General features: G+C 48.4%; 1 protein-coding gene across 1 annotated transcript in view; it reads right to left on the bottom strand.

The window, feature by feature from the left end:
* SDK1 (sidekick cell adhesion molecule 1) overlaps positions 1–24220 on the bottom strand; it is a 581111-nt gene that overhangs the window by 161077 nt on the left and 395814 nt on the right. Inside the window, exons 15-17 of the mRNA XM_060285242.1 lie at positions 20562–20709; positions 19497–19637; positions 14857–15038 (exon numbers count right to left, since the gene is read on the bottom strand). Coding sequence (XP_060141225.1) covers positions 14857–15038; positions 19497–19637; positions 20562–20709 — 471 coding nt within the window. The remainder of the gene's footprint in view (positions 1–14856; positions 15039–19496; positions 19638–20561; positions 20710–24220) is intronic.

The following is a 24220-nucleotide window of genomic DNA, read 5'->3' as shown; positions in this document are numbered from 1 at the left end:
CCAGGAAAATTGTGCCAGCACCTTTCCCCAAAACATCACTCTTACACAAAAATATTAGAACTGGGAAAATTGTCTGCAGGTACAAAGTAAGAAGGACAAGTATTTGTGAGTCTGGTTACAACTGTACCAGTCTGAGTACAAGAAGCTAGTTACAAAGTCCTGCATTTAATAGCTAAAGCCAAACTCCTCCTGCAATTGCGGAATCACTCACATTGCCAGGCTGTGTAGAAACTGTCAGCAATGAGTCTGAGACCAATGAAACCCAGGAAACAGGCAAGGTACCATTTCTGAAGAACACGGTTAGAAGCTGCACGGATGACATGTCAGATGACCCAGAGACACACTCAGTCTGGAAGATTATGAAATCAGAAAAGCTTCCACTGCCGACTGATGGGTACTGATGTTGGTAACTGCACTTGATATGTAGCAGTTTGACTGCCTCAGAAGAAATGCATACAACATTATGTTTCAAAAACATACGTGTATTAGACCGAGTGCCCTGGAAACAGACTCTGGCCACGAAGAGTTTTCTGTATAAGGTTTACGGGTGCTCCGTAGACACGCTGCCAAGGAAGAGAAGAGGCCAGGGCTGGGCAGAAGGAGAGGCTTCCAGTGATGCCTCATTGATCCCACAGGGAGTTCCAGAGCAGGGATGCCCCTTCGAGTTGTCCTAAACTGAAGCCAAGGGACTGGACTTTTCTGTGCCCACAGCAACCAGCCATTGGTCATAGACTGACCCATGGGAGGGGGTCCCCTTGGGAGGGGCACGTCCCCTTGGCAGTAGCAGTGCCCAGGAGGGCCACAGCTCTGAGCCTCAACAGACCAGGTGTTGGCATTGGGGATGGGTGTGTCACCTAGAGGAACTGTTCTGGACAGGGGCACCACAGTGTACCCCATACCAGACAGGCTGCTAAGGATGAAATCATCAAAGCTAAATGGACACTGGGAATAAACAAGACACTAGAGAACAAATTTATAAGTTTTGTATACCAATGCTGACAGAAAGGTATAAAGACTTGGGTTGGAAGAATTAATATTGCTAAAGTGGCCATACTACCCAAAGCAATTTACCAATTTAATGTGACCCTTATCAAATTACCCATGACATTTTTCACAGAGCTAGAACAAATAATCCTGAAATTTATATGGAGGCACAAAAGACCCAGAAGTGCCAAAGCAATCCTGAGGAAAAAGAACAAAGCAGGAGGCATAATCCTCCCAGACTTCAGACAATACCACAAAGCTACAGTAATCAAAATAGCATGGTACTGGCATAAAACCAGACATATGGATCAATGGGAACAGAATAGACAGCCTAGAAATATACCTACGCACCTATGGTCAATTAACTTTCAACAAAGGAGGCAAGAATATACAGTGGAGAAAAGCTGGAGAGTCTCATGTAGATCAATGAAATTAGAACACTCCCTAACACCGTACACAAAATTAAACTCAAAATGGCTTAAAGACCTGAACATAAGACATGACACCATAAAACTCCTAGAAGAGAACATAGGTGAAACATTTGCGTACATAAATTGTAGTAATATTTTCTTCAATTAGTCTCCCAAGTCAAAAGAAATAAAAGCAGAAATAAACAAATGGGACCTAATAAACCCATAAGCTTTTTTTTTTTTTTTTTTTTTGGAGCAGAGGAAGGTTTATTGCAGGGCCACGCAAGGTGCAGGGCCACGCAACGAGATGCGTGGCTCGTGCTCCAAAAAACCCCGAACTCCAAACCCATAAGCTTTTGCACAGCAGAGGAAACCATAAACAGAATGAAAAGACAACCTATGGAGAGAAAATATTCACAAATGATGCAGCCAACAAAGGCTTAATTTCCAAAATATATAAACAGCTCATGCAACTCAATATCAAAAAAACACAAACAATCCAATCAAAAAATGGGCAGAAGACCTAGATAGGCATTTCTCCAAGGAAGTCATGTAGATGGCCAACAGGCACATGAAAAGATGCTCAACATCACTAATTGTCAGAGAAATGCAAATCAAACTACAATGAGATATCACCTCAAACCAGTCAGAAAGGCCATCATGAAAGTCTACAAATAATCAATGCTGGAGAGGGTGTGGAGAAAAGGGAACCCTCTACACTGCGGTGAGAATGTAAATTGGTGCAGCCACTGCGGAAAACAGTCTGGAGATGCCTTAAAAACCTAAAAATAGAATTACCATATGATCTAGCAATCTCATTCCTGGGCATATATCCTGAAAAGAAGAAAACGCTAATTCAAAAAGATACAGGCACCCCAATGTTCACTGCAGCAGTCTTCACAAGAGCCAAGACAAAAGCAACCTAAGCGTCCGCCGATGGATAAAGAAGATGTGGTACATATACACAAAGGAATATTACTCAGCCATAAACAAGAATGAACTAACACCACTTGCAGCAACATGGAGGGACCTAGAAATTATCATATTCAGTAAATCAGACAGAGAAAGACAAATATAATATGCTATTACTCACATGTGGAATCTAAAAAAATAATACAAGTCAACTTGTTTACAAAACAGAAACAGACTCACAGACATAGAAAACAAACTTATGGTTACCAGAGGGGAAAGGCGGGGAGGAGGGATACATTAGGAGTGTGGGATTAACAGGAACACCCCACTAAACATAAAATTGGTAAACAAGTATTTATTGTATAGCATAGGGAACTATATTCAATACAGGTATCCTGGAATAACCTATAATAGAAAAGAATCTGAAGCTCTACACCTGAAGCTAACACAATACTGTAAACCAATTATAGTTACATTAAAAAACGCAAAGCATAAAAAAAAACGGCTTTATGGCAAAATTCAATCTGAAAAGCCTGAGATTGAAGAAATCCATTGTTTTAGTCACAGAGAAGTTCTCGTCTGTAAGGGGTAGCCTGTACACCTGAACTCCTCATTAGATGACGTTACCAGGAGGAAAATCTAACAAAGTCCAAGCCACTGTAGTCCCGCCTGTCTTTCGCTTTGTGCAAGAAATGGAATCAGAATGTACCACTCTGACAAAAGAATTTCGTTGGAGGGATTCCAGCTGGAGCTATACATTAGTCAGTACTCATCGGCCTGCAGTGGAAATGTTGATTTAATGATCTCAACTGGGTCTGTCTCTGGATCACCTGCCATGCCAACCATTTATCTTCTAACAGTATTATTCATAAATGGAACTTCCCTATTTCCGATTTCAGTTTCAAATTGAAGTCTACGAGAGCTTTTGCAAGAGTCTGTGAACTGAACAAAGCATTATTATTGCCATTGTTCTTAGTGTTTTTAGTGAATGGGTCTCACTTTGAAGGGTTGTTGAAGGAAAAGTTACTGGTACCAAAAATGGTCATTAAGTGACATTTTCAGCACCTGAATGGACACAACAGAGAACTCCCCAGGCCTTGTGACTGTCTACTAACATGTATGTGCAAAATGGATGGATTCAAAGCAAACCTTCAACTTCCTTATAGGGTTAAAAATTGTTCACTAGTGACATCTAATCAGCTTTATAATTCTAAAGGAATCAGTGTTTGAACTCTAAAGAAAAATTATTAGGACTCGCAGCAGTTATCTGTGTAGATATACAGAAATGCCCATTATTTTTAAATACTTGATATGAAAAACATTTGATCAGATTCCAAATCCATTCACATTATCACAAAAACCGTTTGACATTACATCTGTCAAAGGAATAGAAGGAAGAACTGTTAACTTAAAGAAACATCACCCTTAAAGTATAATTTAAAGAGGCTGAATTATCTACATTCTGGTTAATGGCAAGAAAGAAGTTTCTCTCAACTGTGGAAAAGGCAATAAATAATCTTCAGGCATTTGTGACCACCTGTGCAAATACTTTCTTGTCAATGGTTACTTTCAAATATTTGAAGAGGTTATCATGAAAAGTCTTGATGGTATCTGAATGGGACCATCTCAAGAATAAAACCAGACAGTGAGTAAGTTGTGTTTACCCATCAAGGTCAAGTTTCTCACTAAAAATTTTGGGGTTTTGATTGGAAAGTTTTATACAAATTCAGTATGTAATAGTTTCCCTAGCATTCTCCAAAGATGACTAATGAGGCTTTTTTTTTTTTTTTTTTTGCGGTACGCGGGCCTCTCACTGTTGTGGCCTCTCCCGTTGCGGAGCACAGGCTCCGGACGCGCAGGCTCAGCGGCCATGGCTCACGGGCCCAGCCGCTCCGTGGCATGTGGGATCTTCCCGTACCGGGGCACGAACGCGTGTCCCCCGCATCGGCGGGCGGACTCTCAACCACTGCGCCACCAGGGAAGCCCTAATGAGGCTTTTAACATATATACTGTTACGAATCCATGGACTGAAATGTATTTGGAACACTTCAATTCACTGCAGTTATTACTATTGATCTTCACATTATCCCACCTTTAACGAGTGGGAGCCTCTTCAAGGTGGCACAGGAGTCTTCCTGACAAGCCCTCACTAGCATCTGAGAAGCTTCTTTACTTTTTGGAATTACATATTACATGATATATTATCTATTGCCTGTCCCTGACTTGGAGTCATCCATTTACCCAAGGAAGCCTGTTTATTTTGGGGGGTTACTGGGAAGCTCAGTGCCACTAGGTTGGTTCTTATTTCCAGGCCTTTTTACAAGAAATTCTTTTTTCTTTGAAGATAAAATCATCGTACTGCCAATTACAATGTAGGGCTTCAACTTTGCCAAAAATCTCAGTTCCTAACATCCACATAACCCTTATTTGCTTTATGTCACGACACTCATACAGCTGCACCTTAGGAGACCAAACCCAGCCCTACCATTACCAACACGATTGCTGAAAACAGCTTTGGACCTTTATCTTTTTCCTCCAGCTTTTGATTTTGGTTTTGTGCTAGGGATTGTCAATCAAACTGTCATGTTTTAAAGTTCCTTGAAATAGTGACTTTCCATTTGGCTGAGTCACCAATTCAAAATACCGCTATGATCATTCGTTTCATTTTGCCTTCAGTTTTTTAGAATTTCTTTTATAAATGTTTTAAAGTAATTTAGTAACATCTTACGGAAAAACCTGAATGAACTTTTTGGCCAACCCAATATTTACATGGTTTCAAAGTCAATGAGAAGCCTAATTTCTATTTCTGTACCCTCCTTTTCCTGTAGGTATACTTCCAGCACCGTGAGGTCCTGGGGTTCACCAACCTGTCCTTGCGGGAGCCCACCTGCCACTCCTCCGGCAGGCAGCCACTCAGCTGCTGCCGCAGAGCTTCTTAGACGCCTTCCCTGCTCTTTAGTCAACTTGCGCCCTGGCCGTACGCTGTAAAGGGACTTTCCTTACTCGGAACTGAAACCCTTCCTTCCGCAATTGCTGCCTGTTGATGCCTGTCTGTCTCCTTGCCCACAGAGCTGTTAGACTAAATGAAAATCACAAAAATATCCAGCTGGGCTTTGCTCCCACGGGCCAAGTAAACACCCCGCTTCCCTCCCGTTTCCCACATGACATGATTGACAGAGCACTGCCCGTGCTGGTCATCCCCGTCTGCAGAGGCCCCGAGTTCTCACCATCCCTCAGGGTGGCATCCAGCCCAAACAGGATTCTGTGGCATTACGATCTGCCTTGATTTGGAAGTGTGTCATCTACAAGGTGACGGTCAACGCTCTCCCTGGATCTGTGCTCAACTCACCTCCCTGACTCTTTTTATGGTAACCGTTGGCAAGTCCCGTCTTCCCTCCCTCTGTCACATGGCTGGTTGTGTGCATGTAAATGCAGTGTCTGGCTTATCCCTTTTATGTTTCAGCCTGGTTTCAGCCATCAATCTAACACAGCAGTTTATTTTTATTTCTGATTCGGGGACAGAATATCTGAATGGCCCGTCTCAGCTGTGACACCTGCATGTTTGATCGGCATGCCCTCTCCACCCCCTCCAAGTCACTGACAGAAGTGCTGACCAAGAAAAGCCCAGAAGACTGATGGGTTTTGCAACTGGAGTCACCCTCACAGTGGCGGTCCATCAAGTGAATGACACTCTTCGGGCAAAGCTGAGCTCTTGGAGTCCATCTAATTACTTTATCACCCAATCCACATTCCCCCTCTTAGCCACGGGGTGCTGACTGAGTCAATAAATGAATGAACGAACGAGTGGAAATCAAGCCACCGAATGAATACACTATTTGGATCCATCGACTCGGTAACCCTCCCCCAAAAGGAAATGAGTTTGGTAGCCTGTGGCCCCTTCTGAGTGACCAAAGGTGACTCCTAGTGACTCTTTTCCACCTTTTCTTCCAGGAACGTCTACTGCTATTTACGGTGCACAGAATTTGAGACTCCGCCAGGCCAGCACCTTTCCTGAACCAGTCTCTGCAGCTGAAAAGAGAGACACCAGTGGTTTTCATGTTTGCTCTTTCGTTCAAGTACTCAAACAACATCATGCAGATTACGTAAAGCTTATTTGCAGGATCCCCGAGTAAATTCTAGCTGATCATTAAAATGCATCTTCTCTGTAATCTACGTAAACGGCAGAAACAGTTTAAAGTAGGAGTTAATTGAAAGAAACCTACACTGACCATGGAGCTACCTGGCGTCTGGGAGAGTCACAACATGCCAAATAAAATTAATAAACTGAGGCTGTGACGTGCCAGCAGGGAATTCACAATGCCTCATGGGACAGGTGGGCGTGTCCTCTGTAGTAGGAAAGTGATTGACTTCCGCTTCCTGCTTGTTTCCCGTATCAACGGGTGCAAACCCAACCTAAAGATGCTAACGGCCCACTGATAATGCTGTAAAATTAGCTGAATTTAGCACAGAATGAAATTACAGCGCATTGCCCGACAAAATTTCTATATGCTAACATGCTCAGCTGCATCTCCCCGAGACACCTTATCTACCTTATCTGGTACAGGTAAACTGTGGAATCTCAGTGTCCTACACAATAGCAGTTCATCTCTCATCGCCCTACAGGGCAAGGTCAGTCTTCCTGGTTGTGAGCAGCCTGGCAGGCGAGCATTCAGGGCACCCCCCTTGCCTAGAAGAGCATCTCCTCACTTCTGCTCAAATTCCACTCACTGGGAACGGAGCCGCTGGCAGGACAGCTGCTCCCAACAACGTCCACACCACAGAAGGGAGCGTGGGTCCTCAGGTCTCCACCACAAACCACACACCCTGATTTTCCTTATCCTAAAAGCATATGATTGCTAGTATCAGGGACTGAAGTATCTACCCAGAATTCCCAGGCATCTCCCTCTCCAGGTGACCCCACAGAATTAAATGCCTTTCAGAGAGGGGAGAAGCAGATCATCATGTGGAAGAATCACGGGCTACACTTTGCTGTGGGCACGAATATATTACAGTTTGTGCATTGGGCGTTACTGTTAATTCCAGATCGTTACAGGCGACGGCTGAGTTCTCGTGTTGTGACGGTTCTTGGGGTTTTGATACCCGTAAATGTCTAACTGCATTAAACATTCCTAACACATTATTAGGATAGCAAATCCTGGACAAAGCAGCTCAAGGATCTTTTTTTAACGGCCAGCGTAAGAAAACAGCTTAACACTTAAAAAGTGTTGTGCGTCCTTTTCTGAACTTATTTTTCCCAATTCTTCCTGCTCCAGGCATTGAGGAGAAAGCATCTGGGACCAGCTTTCAGGCTGCGGAGGTACAATGTGTGGGGCAGGGCAAGCAGGGACCCGGCTCTCCTTCTAAGACAAGCAGAAGACTCGGGGGAGAAGGCCAGGCACTGTGCTGCACGCGGACATTCAATCGGTGCAGTGTTGGAAACCGAAATAGGAACAGCAAGGGTCTGTCTGTAATCAGACAGCTATTTACATTCTGTTTATTTACGCATCAGGCATTGTGCTTGGATTTAGGGATACAGATGTAAATAAGACAAATCAGACGTGGCCCCTGCCCTTGAGGCATCCACAGGCTTGTAGCGAAGCCCAGTCCGTAATGTGCTGGTCACAGTAATTTAAGATGGGTTTGATCGTTCCTTGTATCTGCCAGCAGCAGCGGAAGGGCAAGTCCTACCCCGGAAACCCCTTCTCTCCCATGAGGTCGTCTGCACAGATACAGGTGCTGGACGCAGCTTCCTCCATCCCCCAGATCTCAGCTCTGTGCCCAGGCCTGTCACCCCTGCCCAAAGCCCCACTCAGACCCTTGTTTGGTCTTTCAGTGTTGGTTTTAGCAGTATCTCCCTTGCGAAGCCTGATGTGTCCTACAGGCCAGCAGAAGCCTGTTCTGAAAGGGATTCATGATCAGCTGAACCAAACATCCTGTATTGCTTAAATTCAGTGTTTTTCAAAACTGCAGGTTATAAATGCATTAGCAGCAGCCCAAGAAGTCAATTTAGTGATCACAGCCTGCATCTGTTAAAGGAGGAGAGAGTGAAACAGAATGGAATACAATAGAAAATATTAAAGAACTTCACACACCGTCAGGGCAACTATTGTTCTATGAGCCTTTTGTTTCAGGGGTGTGTGTGCGTGTGTGTGTGTGTGTGTGTGTGTGTGTGTGTGTGTGTGTGTCCTGGGTGTCCATGTAAAACAGACCTCTTATTGTGGATGGCAGTAAAAAATGTCCACGAGCTACTGCAAGCCCACTTGCCATGTGAACATAAGCACCAAAAACCTGGAAGTAATTTATGTCCGTGTTTGCTATATGCAGAATGAAAAGCAAAAGCATACATTCTAGCATTTTCCAGCCTTTTCGAGCTATGTGACCTTTGGAAAGTTAGTTACCTCTCTGAGCTTCCATTTTTTCTCTGTAAAATAGGGACAGGGGTGCTTTTCTCACGTGATGGCTGGGGGATGACTGACGAAATGATAATGAGTGTAAGCGGGGAGCACAGCACAGCAAAACTGGCATAGAGTAGCTTCCCCTAAATGCTCGTTTCCTATCCTTTCCTTTCCTGAGAGTTCTAAAAGGCCAAAGGAAGCCCGTACCTAATGGGATATCCCATATCACTCTGTTCAGTAGTGTTTTAGGTGATGCTGGGAGATTCGGAACATCATCCTGTTCTGTAGGCGCAGCTTGAGGTCTAGAAGGTCTTAAGGATTTTGCACAAATCTTTTGTGCAATGTCATTTATGCCACATTGAGAATTTCCCAAGAGGAGATAAGAATGGAGCTGGCAAACGGAGTGTTCATTTATAATCCTTACTTTAGAAAACCTTGCAAAGCCCAAGTGAACATTTAAGGGCTTTTACTAATGTTTTAGAAATGTGGATAACCAAATGTTTTTTTCCATTTCTCTTTAAATATGAAATATTTCTCTTTCATTAGAAGGTAATGTTCTGAAACCAGAATAAATCATTACAGCACAAAAATACCTGTTACAAGAAGAAAAATGATAAAGAAATAAAACCAGAAAAAATTAAAACCTTGGCATGCTCAAAAATGATGATTTATAGTATAATTTGTCTTTGGACCCTTTCTAGAAAAACCAACATCTGCATTTTTATGGATACATTTAAGGAAGGGATAGGAGTTTGCTAACCTCACTGGCTTCTTTTAGGATGGAACCATCACCTAGTACATCCGTATCCTAACAGTATGTAGGATTCCACACTGAGGCTCACCTCAGACCTCTGTGGTCACCTTACTTCTTCATGTGTCTTTCACCATTAGTCGGACAATTTTTAACAGAAACTGACTGGAACCAAACACTGCATCAGCATCAAATCTGAACCCCTGATTGCTTCAGATGACTACAGTGCTTTACCCTCCCATACTAGATGATTAGAAAGTTGCTGAAGCAGACACTGGCCATAGAAAAATGCTTGTAATTACACTGCACGTTTAGTCATGCAGAACGTAGACTCTATGGCTTTTTCTACTTGAAACTAACAGCATATTGCTTTCTGGAAGGGGTTTCAAGTAAATTCTCGAGTAAACTTAAGCTGTTTTTCATTCATTTTGGGTAATCACAATGGAAATTTGACGAGTGGGTTGCCGTATTGTGAACTTTAGGCCACGGCCGCTGCGACGAACGCACCACGCCCCGTCTTCCCCCGCCCCCGCCCGGAAAGTTCGCAGGGCTGGAGCTGTTATTAGAGTTTTGCTGCTCCGTGTGTGAACTAATCTCTGGCATTTAAAAATTCTTCTCTAGAGCAGAGAAGGTCATGAGGCCCTGCTAATAAAATCTATCAAATGGGATGGGCAGGCAAGATCATGGTGGGTGGGGGATGAGGGGGGGATATGAAAAGTTGGGAGGTGAGAAAGTTTGTGTTAAATAATCCCTGTGTGTCCAAACCTTAAAGGACGAAAGCAGACAAAGCAGACGTTTTTATTGTATCTTAACAATGACTGGGACTGAAGAGAAACGCGGGGTGTGTGACAGGTGGCACAGGGGGTTCAAATCACTTCAGGGATCAATATCACATGCGGCTGAACTCAAGGGAGGAGTAACTCACTTATCTTCCTTTAGGAGCTTCCTGGAAAAAGGTGCCTCTGAGGCCAAGCCCATGTGCTCCAGGAGCACGAGGCCACTGCGTCTCCTGGGCAGCAGCCTTCCCGTCCCCGCGTTCCTGCCGCTGTGTGCCTGCACCCGGGCCGACCCTGCATTATTTATAAGTTCTCTTTGCGAGTGATGGTCTAACAGGCCACACGCCCCGCTAATGGCAGGGGGAGCCGCACCAGCTCTCCTGGCGTTCCCATACCTTCTCGAGAGGAGCCTTACTGAAGTCAAGATAAATGACATCTCATTTCGCCTGATGGATCAAGCCTGCCACGCGGTACAGGGACAGCGACAATGAGTCTGGCTGGACTGCAGCTTCACTCTTCCCAAGGCCAGTACTTCCTGATCCTCCGTGATTGACTCCTGATGGACTCCAGAATTACGTTTATATACATTCCAGTAATTTCCCAAATTAGGCTGACAATTAATCTTATGAGTTATTTTTTTCTCCTTAATATACAAGCATTTTAATTATTCCCTTTTCAGCTCCAAGGGCCAACTCAGCCCCCAGGCTTTCTCAGCAATGGCCGCTAACAGCACTGGGACACGCGAGGTGCTGGGAAGGGTCCCCGGTGGCGGATCCACGTGTTCGGCTGTTGGCCGAGCAGACCCGCCGAGCTGAGGGCTGAGGCCGAGGGGTCCGGAGGGGCTGCGGGTTTGCAGTTTCTGCTAATTCCAATGTGCACGATTATGAAGGATCATGAGACGCTCTTCATGCAGCAGCCATGAGACAGGTTGTCCCACAACTTTATATCTAGAAAGCATAAATACATCCTCTGGGTTTGACTCCCCAGCAGGAGTCACCATACAAAGTGGGGCCGAAACTGCTAGCTGCCCTCCACTTTCCCCTCCCCCTTCCTTCCTTCATAATGGACAGAAATGCACCCAGCTGAAAGACCCTTTCCAGGCTCTCTGGCACAGAGACAGTCCATGAATTGTAAGCATACGTCTGTGGCAGATGGGACTTCTAAGAAAGCTCTTCAGAGGTGAGCACACTTGATTACTAGGCCACAAGGCACACCCCATGCCTTCCTCCTACTGGGATGTGGATGTGATAGCTGGCATCGCAGGAGTCAGCTTGTAACCATGAGGCAGATGCTAATGATGGCAAAGCAAAAGGAAGGAGCCTGACTCTCTGCTGACCATAAAGGTGCCACTATGACCCTGAGAGAGATAAAAACACACCTCCACCTCAGTTAAGCTACCGTTCTCTTGGGTCTGAGTCTAGCGGCTGGACTCCATTCCTAACCAAATCAGACGGCTACGCTTACTTCCCTGGTGCAGCCCCAGCAAAGCCCCTTCTCAGGGATGCCTTCCCACCAACGGCATACTCCTCAGGGCATCTCGGCTGGAAAGCCTTTACAGCACGTTAGTAATGCCTATCTTGTGGGCAAATGGGGAGTCACTGCCTGTGAATGAGGCCGGATTCTGTTCTAGTTCTTGATCTTGTCTCACAAATGTCAGTCTTTGCTCCCGAGCGAGGCTGCAAGCCCGCAGGTTTGACAACGAGACAGGTATCCCCTCCACTCTCGTTGCCCTGGCCCATCGCCCAACCTTGAGCACACAGTAGGTGCTCACATCAATTCCTGAATGTGTGCTCTCGATTTTACTATTAGCAGAGAGAATAACCCCAAATTTCTTTCTGTACAACTACCAGTACAGAAACATTCAAATACCGCAGTACATACTGGTCATTGTCACGGTGGAAGGAGGAATACAGACAACAACACGGGTGTTTGTACCCTAGCTCAGCGTTTTCAAAGCCTTTTCACGTGCATTGCCTTGTTTTTGCTTCACAACTGCCCTTAAAGCAGTCAGGGCAGGTAGACACGTCACAGCTTTACAAATGAAAACAGCAGAGGCTCAAAAAAGTTACTGTGTTTCTCGAAGGCAGATAAGGAGTAAATAGTAAGAATCAGGCCTTACAGACTCCAGAAAAGGGCCGTTTCTGGGGCCACGTGTACAGAAAGGGGTGTGTACGCGAGCCTGCGTGCGTGTGTATGCATGTGTGTGCGCAAGCTTGCGTGCGTGTGTATGCATGTGTGTGCGTTGTGCGCGTGGGTGTGCAGTGCGTGTGCCTGTGTGTGCGTGCCTGTGCGTGCGTGCCTGTGCGTGTGTGTGTGCACGTGCGTGTGTGCATGTGAGTATGCGTGCATGTGGTGCACGTGCCTGTGTGTGCACGTGCGCGTGCAGACATCTCACAGGCGCCCCAGCCTCATCTCCGTCTCCCTAAGTTACTCAAGGCCCCTCGATGGTGCCGTTTTCTTCCCAACGTCCCACCTTCTAGTCAGAGGCTCCTCACCCGGCTTACCAAGTCATTTGCTCCAGAGCCAGGCCAGCCGCACGTCCCCCCGCACTTGCCCCCATTCTTCCCGACCTTGTGTCTAAAGCTCTCTTGTGACTGTCCTGTCCTGGGCGGCAGCGCGGATTCAAGGACAGAGTTAACGTGCTTTGCCCCCTCTTGTTGGGCTGTGGGTGCCTGGAAGGCTCACAAGGAGCATGGACGATGAGCCCCGTGCGAGCGCGCCTGTGTCCCGCGTGAGCCCCGTGCGAGCGTGGGTCCCACTGACAGCAGAGGCTGTTGATGGCGCCCAGAAAACAGAGCTCTCGACTCAGAAGACCCAGCGTTGGCGCTGCTCCGCCGTGTGTTAGCCGAGCGACCTTAGACCAGCTCAATTCGAGCAGAACGTGTCCTGTCCTATGCCATAAACTGCAAGCAAGCTGAGGGAGGGGCTGGCCCCGGTCCTACCGGACAGGTCGCTTGGGGGAGGGCCCGCGGGGCCCCTTGCAGTCTGGGTGGGGTTCCGGGGGCACTGCAGAGGGAAGGCGTGTGGAGCTGCTCTGAAAACCATGAAGCAGCACCCGAACACGCCCCTCGCCCCCCTCAGGCCAGCGCCAGAGACGGGGGAATTCATCACTTCACAGCCACGCTATCGCTCTTTTGTCTCTGGAGCCGCCGCCTCCTCCTCAGCTCCCCTCCGCCTCGCCCGCACCCACCGACAGGCCCCTCTTCTAATGCGGCACTTTGATCACGTCACTCACAGCCCTCAACCTTCCACGGGTCCCCCGGGGCAGACTCCACAGCCTCCCAGCCCTTCTCCATCCAGCGGAGCCTGCGGCAGCACAGGATGCAAACGCCCCGGTAACCCGAGGAAGCAGAGTCACAGTGAAGAGCCGTGGGGATTACTAACAGCAATATCTGTCACGTTAAGTGTTTCCAAATTTATTGTTATTTTATGAAGTAGACTAATTAAAGCAAGCATGGACTGTGCAGGGTTTCAGCTACTTTCATTTTTCAGTGAGTGAGCAAGGATCACCAGCAGATAAACAGCCCCTTCCCGGGCGTCCTGCACGTTAAACATTTCTCCCGTTCACTGTGAACGCAGAGGTGACGGCGCTTAACTCATAAAGGGGGATTTATGGACTTTCGGATGACAGCAGACAGCCGATCAATAAGGGACGGCAATGACAGCATGTAATATCAAGGAACGTGAGGTCCCAGCAATGATCTGGGGAGAGAGGTGGGCAGTCAGAAACCTTACCGTTTGAGAAAGGTCAAGGCCTGGTAGCAAATAAAATCACACCTGTGAGTCAGGAGAGGGCGAAACGGCTGAGCGGAGAAGGGTTTCAGATCCTGTGGGAGAGCGGCTTCCCCGGGCAAGGCTCTGCGCTGCTGTGGGGCACACCTGGCTGTGTCGAGAGAGGGTCTATTTATTACCGCTAAGAGCTTTGAAAGCGAAATGCAGACACGGAGGAGGTTTCTGAGTGCCCAGCCCTTCCTGGCGCCGAGACCCGGATCCTCCAGAAAACCAGCGGAAATCACTGAAAATAACGGGGTTGGGTCTTAGCACATAAACGTAAGACCCACTGGCTTTATGACATTCTGCCTGGTCATTTTGGGGGTGGGTGTGGAGAAGAGTTTTTATCGATTTAGTAAATTGTTTGCTTGTGTAACTGAAAAAGTAAACCAAAGCGGGGGGGGGGGTGGAGAGCACCAAGTTGCAAATTCCATTACTAATAATTGTATTACACCATTAAAAGCAAAATACTAAATACTCATCCTCTTTGAAAAACATTCACAGTTTCACACAGGACTCCACGGCCAGCTTCACTGCAAAATATACTGTTATTCCATTTAGGAAAAGACAATCCCACGGACCTTTTACAGAATAAGTGGACCAGTTAAAGGATGTGTGTAGATACACCCTGTCCTTAGTAACCAGAAAAAAGCGGTTAGAATCGTATCTGTTTCCCTTCTGTGGTTTTGCTATAGTTTTGGAATAGACAGAGAGATGAAATTAAGTACGTGATCACTCTCCTCTAACCACTCCCTAGAGGACTGGACGCTCTCTTTATTCCAAACATGCCCCAGTTGAACTTTGCAAATCCTGCTCCCTAGCGACGATTCTGCAGCCTCGGGGGAAAGCAAGCTTACCTCCTTGTAAGGTGTACTCGGTCACCGCCCTGCTGAAGACGCCCAGGCCAGCTCCATTGTAGGCGGCCACCTGTATCTCATACTGCGTCCAGACGATGAGCTCCGTCACCAGGCAGTAGCTGACCTCGGGGCTGCTGATGTTCCTCTGCTGGTACTCTCCGGGCAGGCCAGCCAGGCGGTACCTGCGGCGGACCCAGGGGAGATACTTGAGCAAGGAACTGGCTTTACCTGAAGTCACTCCACACGGTCAGAGGAAAGCGGAAGTAAAAACAAGAGTAAAGCCAGAGGTCAGCGTCAGACGACACTGCTTCTACGTCAACCGCTAAAAAAGGTATAACCTAATCTCACAGTGATTATAAGCTCTGGGCCAACAGAACTGACATTCCAACTATGTTAGGGTTCAGGGAAGATGGTTGCTTTTTAAGTGCCAGTTGTCCAGGGAGTACAGTGACTTAAGGCCCAAAATTCCAGACATGATTTCTAGCGGGTGTGGCTATAAATCCGTCTGAGCGAGCCCTTCCTCCTGTGACTGCGATGAGGGAGGGAAGGAAGAGAGCAGTGTGCGGTCTCTCGGTGTCCCTGGGCTGAGCTCCCCGCTGGGTTTGCTCACCAAGTCCTGGAGTCAGAATGAGTGCTTTCCAAAGGCATTCACCCTCCTAAAATACTAGGCTGGCGCTAAGTGTGACAAATGGCTTTTTAGGGGACCTGTAAGATCGTGGTGTGTATGCTCTTCAGTGGACTAACGGCAGAGATTTAAAGTTGTATTTATTTAAAACAGCGACATATACACGGCTCTGGACACAGAAAACGTATTAGCTAGGACATTGCTATTTGTACGATGAAAGGGCTGCTGTAGTGTTGTTTTGAGTAGCGAGTGTTTTCCACGACTGCATGTGTAGAAGTGAATCAGTTGCCCTGGGTAAACCGAGGGGCATGTGCAGTGGGCGTAACTTCCTCAGTCATTGGGCAGCTTCCAAAAGCACGAATTTCTATCCAAGAGCTGGTTCTTGCCTCAGGAAGACGTGGCTCTGATGCTCAGTGGGGGAGGGAAGAGAGCACGAGCCCAGAGTGGCAGCAGGAGACCGTCCACTCTCCGCAGAGGGCCGGGGTCTCCAGGCCCCTCCCGGACACTGAGCAAGCCTGCGGAGTCCCGCTCAGTCATCTGCGCTGTCACCAGGGGCGGAGCGTCTGGACGCAGGCGGACCAGCAGGAGGAGCCCCGGAGTTCAGGCCTGGAATGGAAAACAGCCCTCCAAAGGGAACAATGGCTGAAAAGGCAGTCCATGAAAATCAGGATTTTCTGAGACTAGTCTTTTGTCCCTTCCCGCTACAGGCCACTTGTACGCGGTGAGGACTGTGGAGAGGAGGCAGAAATGCTGGAGAGCAGGCCAGCTGTGAAAAGCACAAAGGCCCAAGGCCTCCCCGACTCCCGCCTGAAAGGAGCAGCAGGATGCGGGCCCTGCAGGGCCCTGGCGACGGTCAGTGGCGCTCTGCGACGGGCCAAGATGGAAGTTAGGGTATCAAACCCCATTTGTGCTTCATAGCCCATCAACTTCCGGTCGCACTCAGCTGACACTCCTTTTCTGAACTACCTGCACCAAGTGTAGGCGCCATTCACAGCACGTTAAGTTCATCCGTATAACGGGATGGTCTGTCTTCCAGGCAGGGGACAACAGGAGGAAGGCTTGGTGCGGAATAACCCGCGTACCAGACACTTCCCATCTACGAAACGTAAACTTTTAAAATAAATGGCACTGAGACAGTTAGACAGCCATTTTGAAACAGGTAAATATTGGCTCCAGACCCCAGAGTAATGTGGCACGTGACTGGTGCCCAGGATCATGGGTGACCAATGTGGCACAAGCCGGGCACGGCTACTGAAGAGCTCACTCCACTATCTGATACACATTCCAGGGAAAGGCAAAGCAATCAGCTCAGAAGACTTAGGCTGGGAAGAAGCCTTAGGAGCTGGGTGGCCTCAAGCAAATTCTTAACGTCCCTGAGCCTTGCTTCCCTCCTCCCTAAACGGACATAATAATGATGGCATCTCACAGGCTTGTTGTAAGAATAAAATGAAACAGTGGGTGCACAGGAGGTGTGACAGTGCAAAGCACCCCCACACATTCCTCCTTTGGAAACACTGCTCTTGTAGGAAGCATCCTAAGAGAGAACGCTGAGCTATGAGAAACAAGCGTGCTGCACACCTTCTCCCAGGCCCCTCTGTGTGAGGTTGTGTGTGACGCGCTGCAGACTCCACATCTTGGAGACGGCAGCTCTCCCTTCGAGGCAGGCAGCTTGGTCCACTCTGACCGGCGGCTCAGGGTGCTTTTGTAACATTCATGGGATGTCTGGGAAGGTCATAATTAATAACAGAAGTGCAGGGCATCGTCCTCTGACTGGCCGGATACGTTGCCCAGGAGACCATCTCAGAGAGAACGAGATGATTTTTCACACAGAAATAAACAGGAGAATGTTTTTAAAGGACGTAACCCCTATGCTCCTCTCAAAGCAACACCCTGCCCATTATTATAAATATTTTATTGCTGTGAACACACTCTAACTAATTCTTATGGCCAGGGCGACAACAGTTATTTGTTTCCATTTTGTTCTTCCGTGGGCTGTGCTGTTTATCTGACACGGAGACTTGTGCCCCAGAGGGTCCACACTTGCAAACAGAGCTCATCTGCAGATGGGAGGATTATTCGGAAATGTTTCCAAGCAAATTCATTTTGGCACGGGTCTTCAATTTCTGAAAACTTGGATATTCACAGGCCTTGGGTAGCGTACCCTCATCTTGGGGCTTTCTTGATTCAAGCCCCTGCAAACACAGATGCCCTCTTTTCCAGTGCTCGACTCGACGGATACCACCACAGAAAATCCTTTTAACAGTCGTAATCCCGCAAAATAGAAAAACGTGCAGTCCCCGATGGGGCCTTGTAACATCAGGGGGATTTCATTATTAAACTCCATGCCCCGGGTTCTGGTTCTGTGGGCTGACTTTTAAAGTCCTTACTTGGCAGCTGGAGCGCAAGGAAACTTCTCCCTCCATGTGCTCAAAAAAAGACAGAGGCGGCCTGGATGACAAGCACGGGAAGGAAGGGCTGGTCTGGGAGGGGAGGCCAATTATTTTCATTAGTTGATAAGCACGGAACAAGGGCGACAGCTGGGGTGAGCAGTGAGGGGCAAGAACGTGACAGAAAACCCCAGCCTCAAGCAGGGGGAAGCACCGGGCTGCTTTCCCCAGGGAAACGGGATTGTCTGGAAGCACCCACAGAACCAGAGTCCACAGGCGCCCCCTGCCCGCAGGGGACAGATCCGCGGTGTCCCCTTTGAAACGGGGAAGGACGGCCAGGGGCGCGGAGACCGAGGGCGCCCTGAGTGCTATCAGTCCTCCAGCCCTCGTGAACCCCTGGGGAGGGCCGCACTTGAACCGCTTCAGGCAGATAATGATCTGGCTTGTGTTCAGAGGATACTTCATACGCTCGAGGAAAAACTCCAAAATAGCGGTGAAATGGTTGGGACGGGTAAATATTACAGGCATAAAGATAAACACGTATGAAACCATGAGTGGGTGATTATGTAAATACATAGCAATGAGCTATCTCCCACACGCAAAGATGCGGCGTTAAAGAAGCAACTCTTCCATAATTTCTTACATTGATCTAAGAGACTATATTTCTCCACTTAAGACCTTTGTTAACCCGGTATTTTCTGATCACACTTTTAGAAAGGGCATGGGCTGGGCATCTGGAGGACGGTAATGACGGACACCCATGGCCCCTGCCCCATAAGGCTGGTAACAGATACGGCCACAGCTGCACGGTCCATTAGAAGAGGTTTAATAGTTATCCTTTTAATACTGCTTTACTGTTTTCTTTTTACTTGTGTCAACAAACCTCTCAAATGATCACTTTCGCTGCAATCTTAAAATTAGCGGTGGTTTTGGCAAAGCAGGTGCCTTCTGTCAACCCAGTCGGTGCTGGTACAGTTCACTCAGTGTGCTCAGAAGCCTGACGCCCCTCCCCACGGGGGCAGAGACAGCAAACCGGCCACTCTTGGGCCACATCTGTTCTGCAGCTGTGAGGGTCTGGCCTGCCCTGTGTTTCAAAATACATAGATTTCATTCCCAATGTTTAAAAACGGTGAGAATGTGTGTAAAAAGCTGGATTTAAAAATTTCTTTGTAACAGTGGAAAACCTGGCAATTCTGAACAACGCACTAGCATGGCAAAAACTGGCTTATAATTAAATCAACCGCATTATTACTAATTAAAAATTATTATACTTAATGCATGCCCCTGGTAAAAACTTAAGAGTGAAAGCATTTACAGTGAATAAGCACACCTTGCTCCCAACCCATAATGTTTCCCCTCCATCCTTCTGCCAAAATGCGACCCCTGATAGCGGTTTCTTGCATGTGCGCGTCACGGCTGACTGCAGAGACTGTCCGGTGAGGCTGCCCACGGGCGCCTGTTCTCATTGGTCTGCCGCCGTCTCCACCAGTCCCTAGAGTCTCGCTGCTGGCCTGAGTCTCTCGATTACTGTTGGGCTCCTACAGACATTTGAGTTTGCGACCTGCGCAAAACAGACCCTTGACTCTCTATAAGGACGGTCTGAAAATGGCCGACCACTGGCTACTTGCCTGAGGATGTACCCACGCAGCACCCCGTTGTGCTCTGTTTCCGGGGGCGGCTGCCACTGGACCATGATGGACTGATTGGTGCGCCCACTGGCCACTATATTTTTCGGGGGAGCGCTGGGTGGCTCTTCAGGGAGCATCAACCTAAGAAAAAGAAGTCCGGGAGGGGAAGAGAGGTCAGCCCCGGAGGCGAAGGGTCCTCGCTCGCATTCTCTGCCTTGCTGAAGCTTGAGCCTAACTAGTTACTCACATCGAGCAATGAATACAGCAAAACGCACAGCTGATCAAACTGAAAGGACGTGCACGAAACAGTTACAAAAAACCAACGTAACAGAAAATCAGTTCAGCAAGCAACAAGAAAGGCGCGGGAGGCGACCTGCTGCTGCTTGAACGGCCCGTGGTACCTCCGCTCCTCGAAGGATCACAGGCGTGAGTGAGGCAGCTCACAGGCCGTAGTCCGAGGCTCCTTCCCGATTGGTTCCTTCGGCTCTTTCAATATTTCTCATATCAAACTCCCACATTTTGAAAAGAGTCATTTAGATCTCTCAACTCTTCTATAGCACAAGCCCACTGAGAGCTCAGGTGCGCTGGGGAGGGCACACTGAAACAGGACGAAGCCCGTTCCCCACGTCACATCTGAACAGGCTTGAAAGCAGCCGCCTGGCCTGGGGAGGTGGGGCTGGTGCGGGGGACAGCATCAGGACCACCAGGGAAACGCCAGAGCTCACCTGGCTTCCTGCCGACACCTGCTCAGTGTTTACCTGTCAAGACGGTGGCACCAGCTCCCGCCTTGCTGGCAGTCAGGTACACAAAGGGCGTGGAAACACCGCAAGCTCTTAATCTCACGTAAACCAAGGGCTGTGCGGTTGGGAATGGTTTATGTCGGCACAGCCAGAGCACCGCAGAAGCTAAGAAACTCCCCTCGGCAGGTAAGGCCCCCCTGGCGAGCCCGGCGAGCCACTGTGCCTCCTCTCTGCTTCCCCCAGTGTGACTAAGGGGTGGTGGCTGATGGCCTAACCCGATGCGTCCTGGGCTCCCTGTGCCTCTCCAAGGGTGCGTGTCACACACCTGCTCGTCTCTGCGCTGTACTGGCCCTTGCCCACTTGGTTCACGGCGCACACCCTGAATTGATAGGTACGAGCCGGGGTCAGGCCACGCACGGTGACGCCTGTCATCTCGGGGCCAACGTGTGACAGATGCACTTTCCACGGAGAGTCTGAAAGAAGGAGCAAAACGAGGTCAAGCCTCTACAAGCACATGTCTGAATGACAGTAAGTGAATGCAAAGTGCGTTCCCACAGATTAGCTCATTTGCTTACCAAGGCAGGTGGAGTGGTTGGCTCCACTGAACAGATGGGCAAACCGAGGCTCACGGTCCCGTGGTGAGTAACCAGCGGGCCTGGCTTTGAACTCGGGTTTCCCACGCGGAGTCCAGTGTGCCTATTAACCCCATGCTGTTGTCAACAAGTAAAGGGATTTTTTGGTTCAACCTGCAGACGGCAGTTTAATGGAACCCAATATTCCTCATGCCTGTGTTCAATATGAACACAGGGAAGAAGTTCTCTGTCAGCTCACATGGCAGACCGCAGATTTGTCTCCCAGAAAAGGATGCTGCACATGTCACCAAATGATAAATAAAACCGATAGTCATTAACATTTTAATAAAAGAGGAAATGAGCATGATAAAGACAGATGGGCTGTGCATCCTGCAACCCATCTGCGTGGCAACTCATTATACTGCCACACCCCTGAGCGGCTCTGGCTGGAGAGACATGGAATGAAATTCACAGCGAGTTTAGAATATCTGTGCTCCCAGCTTTCCGGCAGGCGTGGAAGAGGGACTCTGTCAGCCAAGCGGGCTCTTGCCTGCAAGGCTTCAGAAGGTTCTGTCGGCTCCTACACTTTAGTGGGAATTTCTCTATAGAGTTTAAACAGGCTTTTTGGCCCAATCGTTTCGTGCAGTGATGCCCTGGGATGAACAAGTGCCCCGTGTCAGTTCCGCTCAGAATTGCTATGACCCTGAACTACATTCTCAAGTTATCAGTGAAGTGAAATGTGGGTGCTGGGGACTGACCCGTAGGAAATCAAGCTGTCTTTCTTATTTCTTGGAAGTGGTGCTAAGCATTATGAACATAACAGCATTATTCATAACAGCCAAAAGGCGATGCAACCCAAGTGTCCATCGACAGGTGAATGGACAACCAGAATATGGTCCATCCATACAACGACCTATTATGCAGCCTTGAAACGAACAGAAATTCCGACACACGCTCCAACGTGGATGAACCTCGAGGACATGACGCTGAGTGGAGTAAGCCAGTCCTCGAAGGACAGATAATGTAGTATAATTCCACGTAAATGAGACACCTGGAGTACACCGGGGGCTGGGGGAGGGGGGACGGAAGTTAGTGTTTGATGGGGACAGAGTTTCAGTTTTGCGAGATGAAAAGACTTCTGGAAATGATGGTGGCAATGGCTGCACGACGGGGTGATTGTACTTAACGCTACCGAACTGGACACGCCGAAGTGGCTGAGATGGAAGATCTCATGCTATGTGTATGTTTACCACAATTAAAGAGTTTAAATGGTGGGAACTGCACATAACACGAGGGGGATAACACACGACTCCTGAGACCGATGAGTGTGAAACAAGGGAAGGGCGCCGATGCGTCTGGTGTAGGCCCGGCTCCGGCAGAGACTCTGCCGGGCGCTCCTGTTTTCACCGCAGGCCCCCTCTCCACCCTGCCCACCCTGCCTGTGCCCTGGAGGGCCTGCCTGGCAGGGAGGGCTCTTCCCTACTCACTGGAGGTTGCCCCAGACTGCCTGCATGCTTCACCCAAAGGCCCCCGCTCTTCTCACGGCGCAGCCCTGCACAATCTCTCTCCCCGGCTCTGCGGCTCGCCTCACCCCTGTGACCACGGGTGATCCCGGCTCTGCCACTTCCCCTCCTAAACTCCCGCCTTGATTATTCTGAGTCGCGAGTGCTGCCTGCTCCTGCGGGGGCCCTGCCACACGCGCTGAAGGAAACACGTCTTCCACCCCCCTCTTCCTGCAGATTACAGGGTCTGTGAGCGCACGCCGCTCACCTGCTCAGTCAGGTACAGAGTGAACCGCGGCAATTTCAGAAAGAGGCAAAGTCAGGAGGACGGTGGTCGAGCCCGTGGACTGAAACGATTAGTCGCACAGGGAAGGGGCAGAGAAGCGCCCCGGACGCCTCCTTCCCGCCGCAAGCGCCCTCCCTCCCTCCCACCCAAACTCAGCCCCACGCGATTCCCTGACTCTCAGCCATTTGTTCACGCAGAGTGTAAACAGCTCCTGAAAGTGTAGCCTGAGTAGTAGGAGCTGCTGCCCAGTTCGATTCGATGACGGGGCCTATTAATCTGCTCTAGACCCTGGGGCTCTGCTCAGTTCTCTGATTGTATCGATAGGAATTTTTACTTATTCTTTTTCCTCTCCTACTAGAAGATAAAAGATCTGGCAGGAAGAGAGATTAAACTGAAAACTAAAATAAATGAACCCAATCATGTCATGGGCACTCTGACTTGTACCAAATTAAAAAAAAAAAAGTGGTCTAGGAAGGACTTGCTCACTAACAGACTTTGGAATTGCAGACTTGCTGAGAAGCGTTAAAATTTAAATAGCGAGTCTGCTCCTGACAGTCAACAGGCAAAATCCCTCTAAGAGATTCTTCTTCCAGCCCTCACAAAAGAGTATTACAAGATGCTTGTCTCAGGGCTGGAATGTAGAAGAATCTTTTGATAAAGGAACCCATCCCATAAAAGTTTCAATAGCTTTTTTGCACCCCTTTGGGGATGCCCCTTGCTCCTCTAATCCAGAAGACTAAGGGATTTTAGTCTTCCCCGGCCAGGCTATTAAACAAAGCTCTGCTCCACAGACAGGCATCACTAATCTTTCTCTTGGCTTCAGGCGCCCAGAAACCACGAGGCGTTAATCACTCCTCCACTCTGCCTGTTGGTTAAAAAGCTGGTGCCTTTCCATCTTCCCAAATATACTGGAAGCTTTTTTCGATTTAAAAAAAAAAAAAAAAGAGCATCACCATTTTCTCAATTAAAGGTACCTGAGGAAGGAGAATACTTTTCAAAGAAAATTTTCTTAATTGCCAAAAGAACCACTATTATTATTAATACCTAACATTTGTGCAGCTGTTTGAAGTCTGGAAGTACTTTCACATCTGTAACCACAGGAGTCCTCTTGGGAAGGAGGTATTATCTCTCCTCTTAACAGATGGAGAAATCAAGACTCAGGAGGTTTAAATAACTCCTCCCAAGCCTTACAGGCTGTCACCGCCTAGGCTCCTGGATGGTCCAACATCACTGAGAACAGAGCAGCCGGGCCTCCAGCGTTGCCCTGCGAGATGAGGTACGGGGTACCCAGAAGCACCCGGGCAGTGCTGACACTCACACCCCCCCCCCAAGAAAGCACAGAAAACCAAAAGCTGAATGTGTCTGGGCAATGAAGAAGATGCAGGAACCAGTTAAGTGACACCAGGAGGAAGCGGAGAGCCAAACCCCGGACTTGGGACCTTCAGCAGGCAAGCGCCCTGGGCTGTACCCCAGGCGAGAGCGGGTAGGAAGGCAGGCAGGGGCTAAAAGCACCGGTTAAGAGATGGAAGAGACAAAACCACCAACACAACAGATGGACCTTGTCTGGATCCTGATTCCAGCAAATCAACTGTGAAAAGACGTTTTTAGAAAAACGATGAGGGAC

This window comes from Globicephala melas, chromosome 15 (genome assembly GCF_963455315.2).
Source record: "Globicephala melas chromosome 15, mGloMel1.2, whole genome shotgun sequence".
In the NCBI taxonomy this organism is placed as follows: domain Eukaryota; kingdom Metazoa; phylum Chordata; class Mammalia; order Artiodactyla; family Delphinidae; genus Globicephala; species Globicephala melas.
Note: the sequence above shows the minus strand (reverse complement) of the source record. Positions and strands in the feature narration are given on the sequence as shown.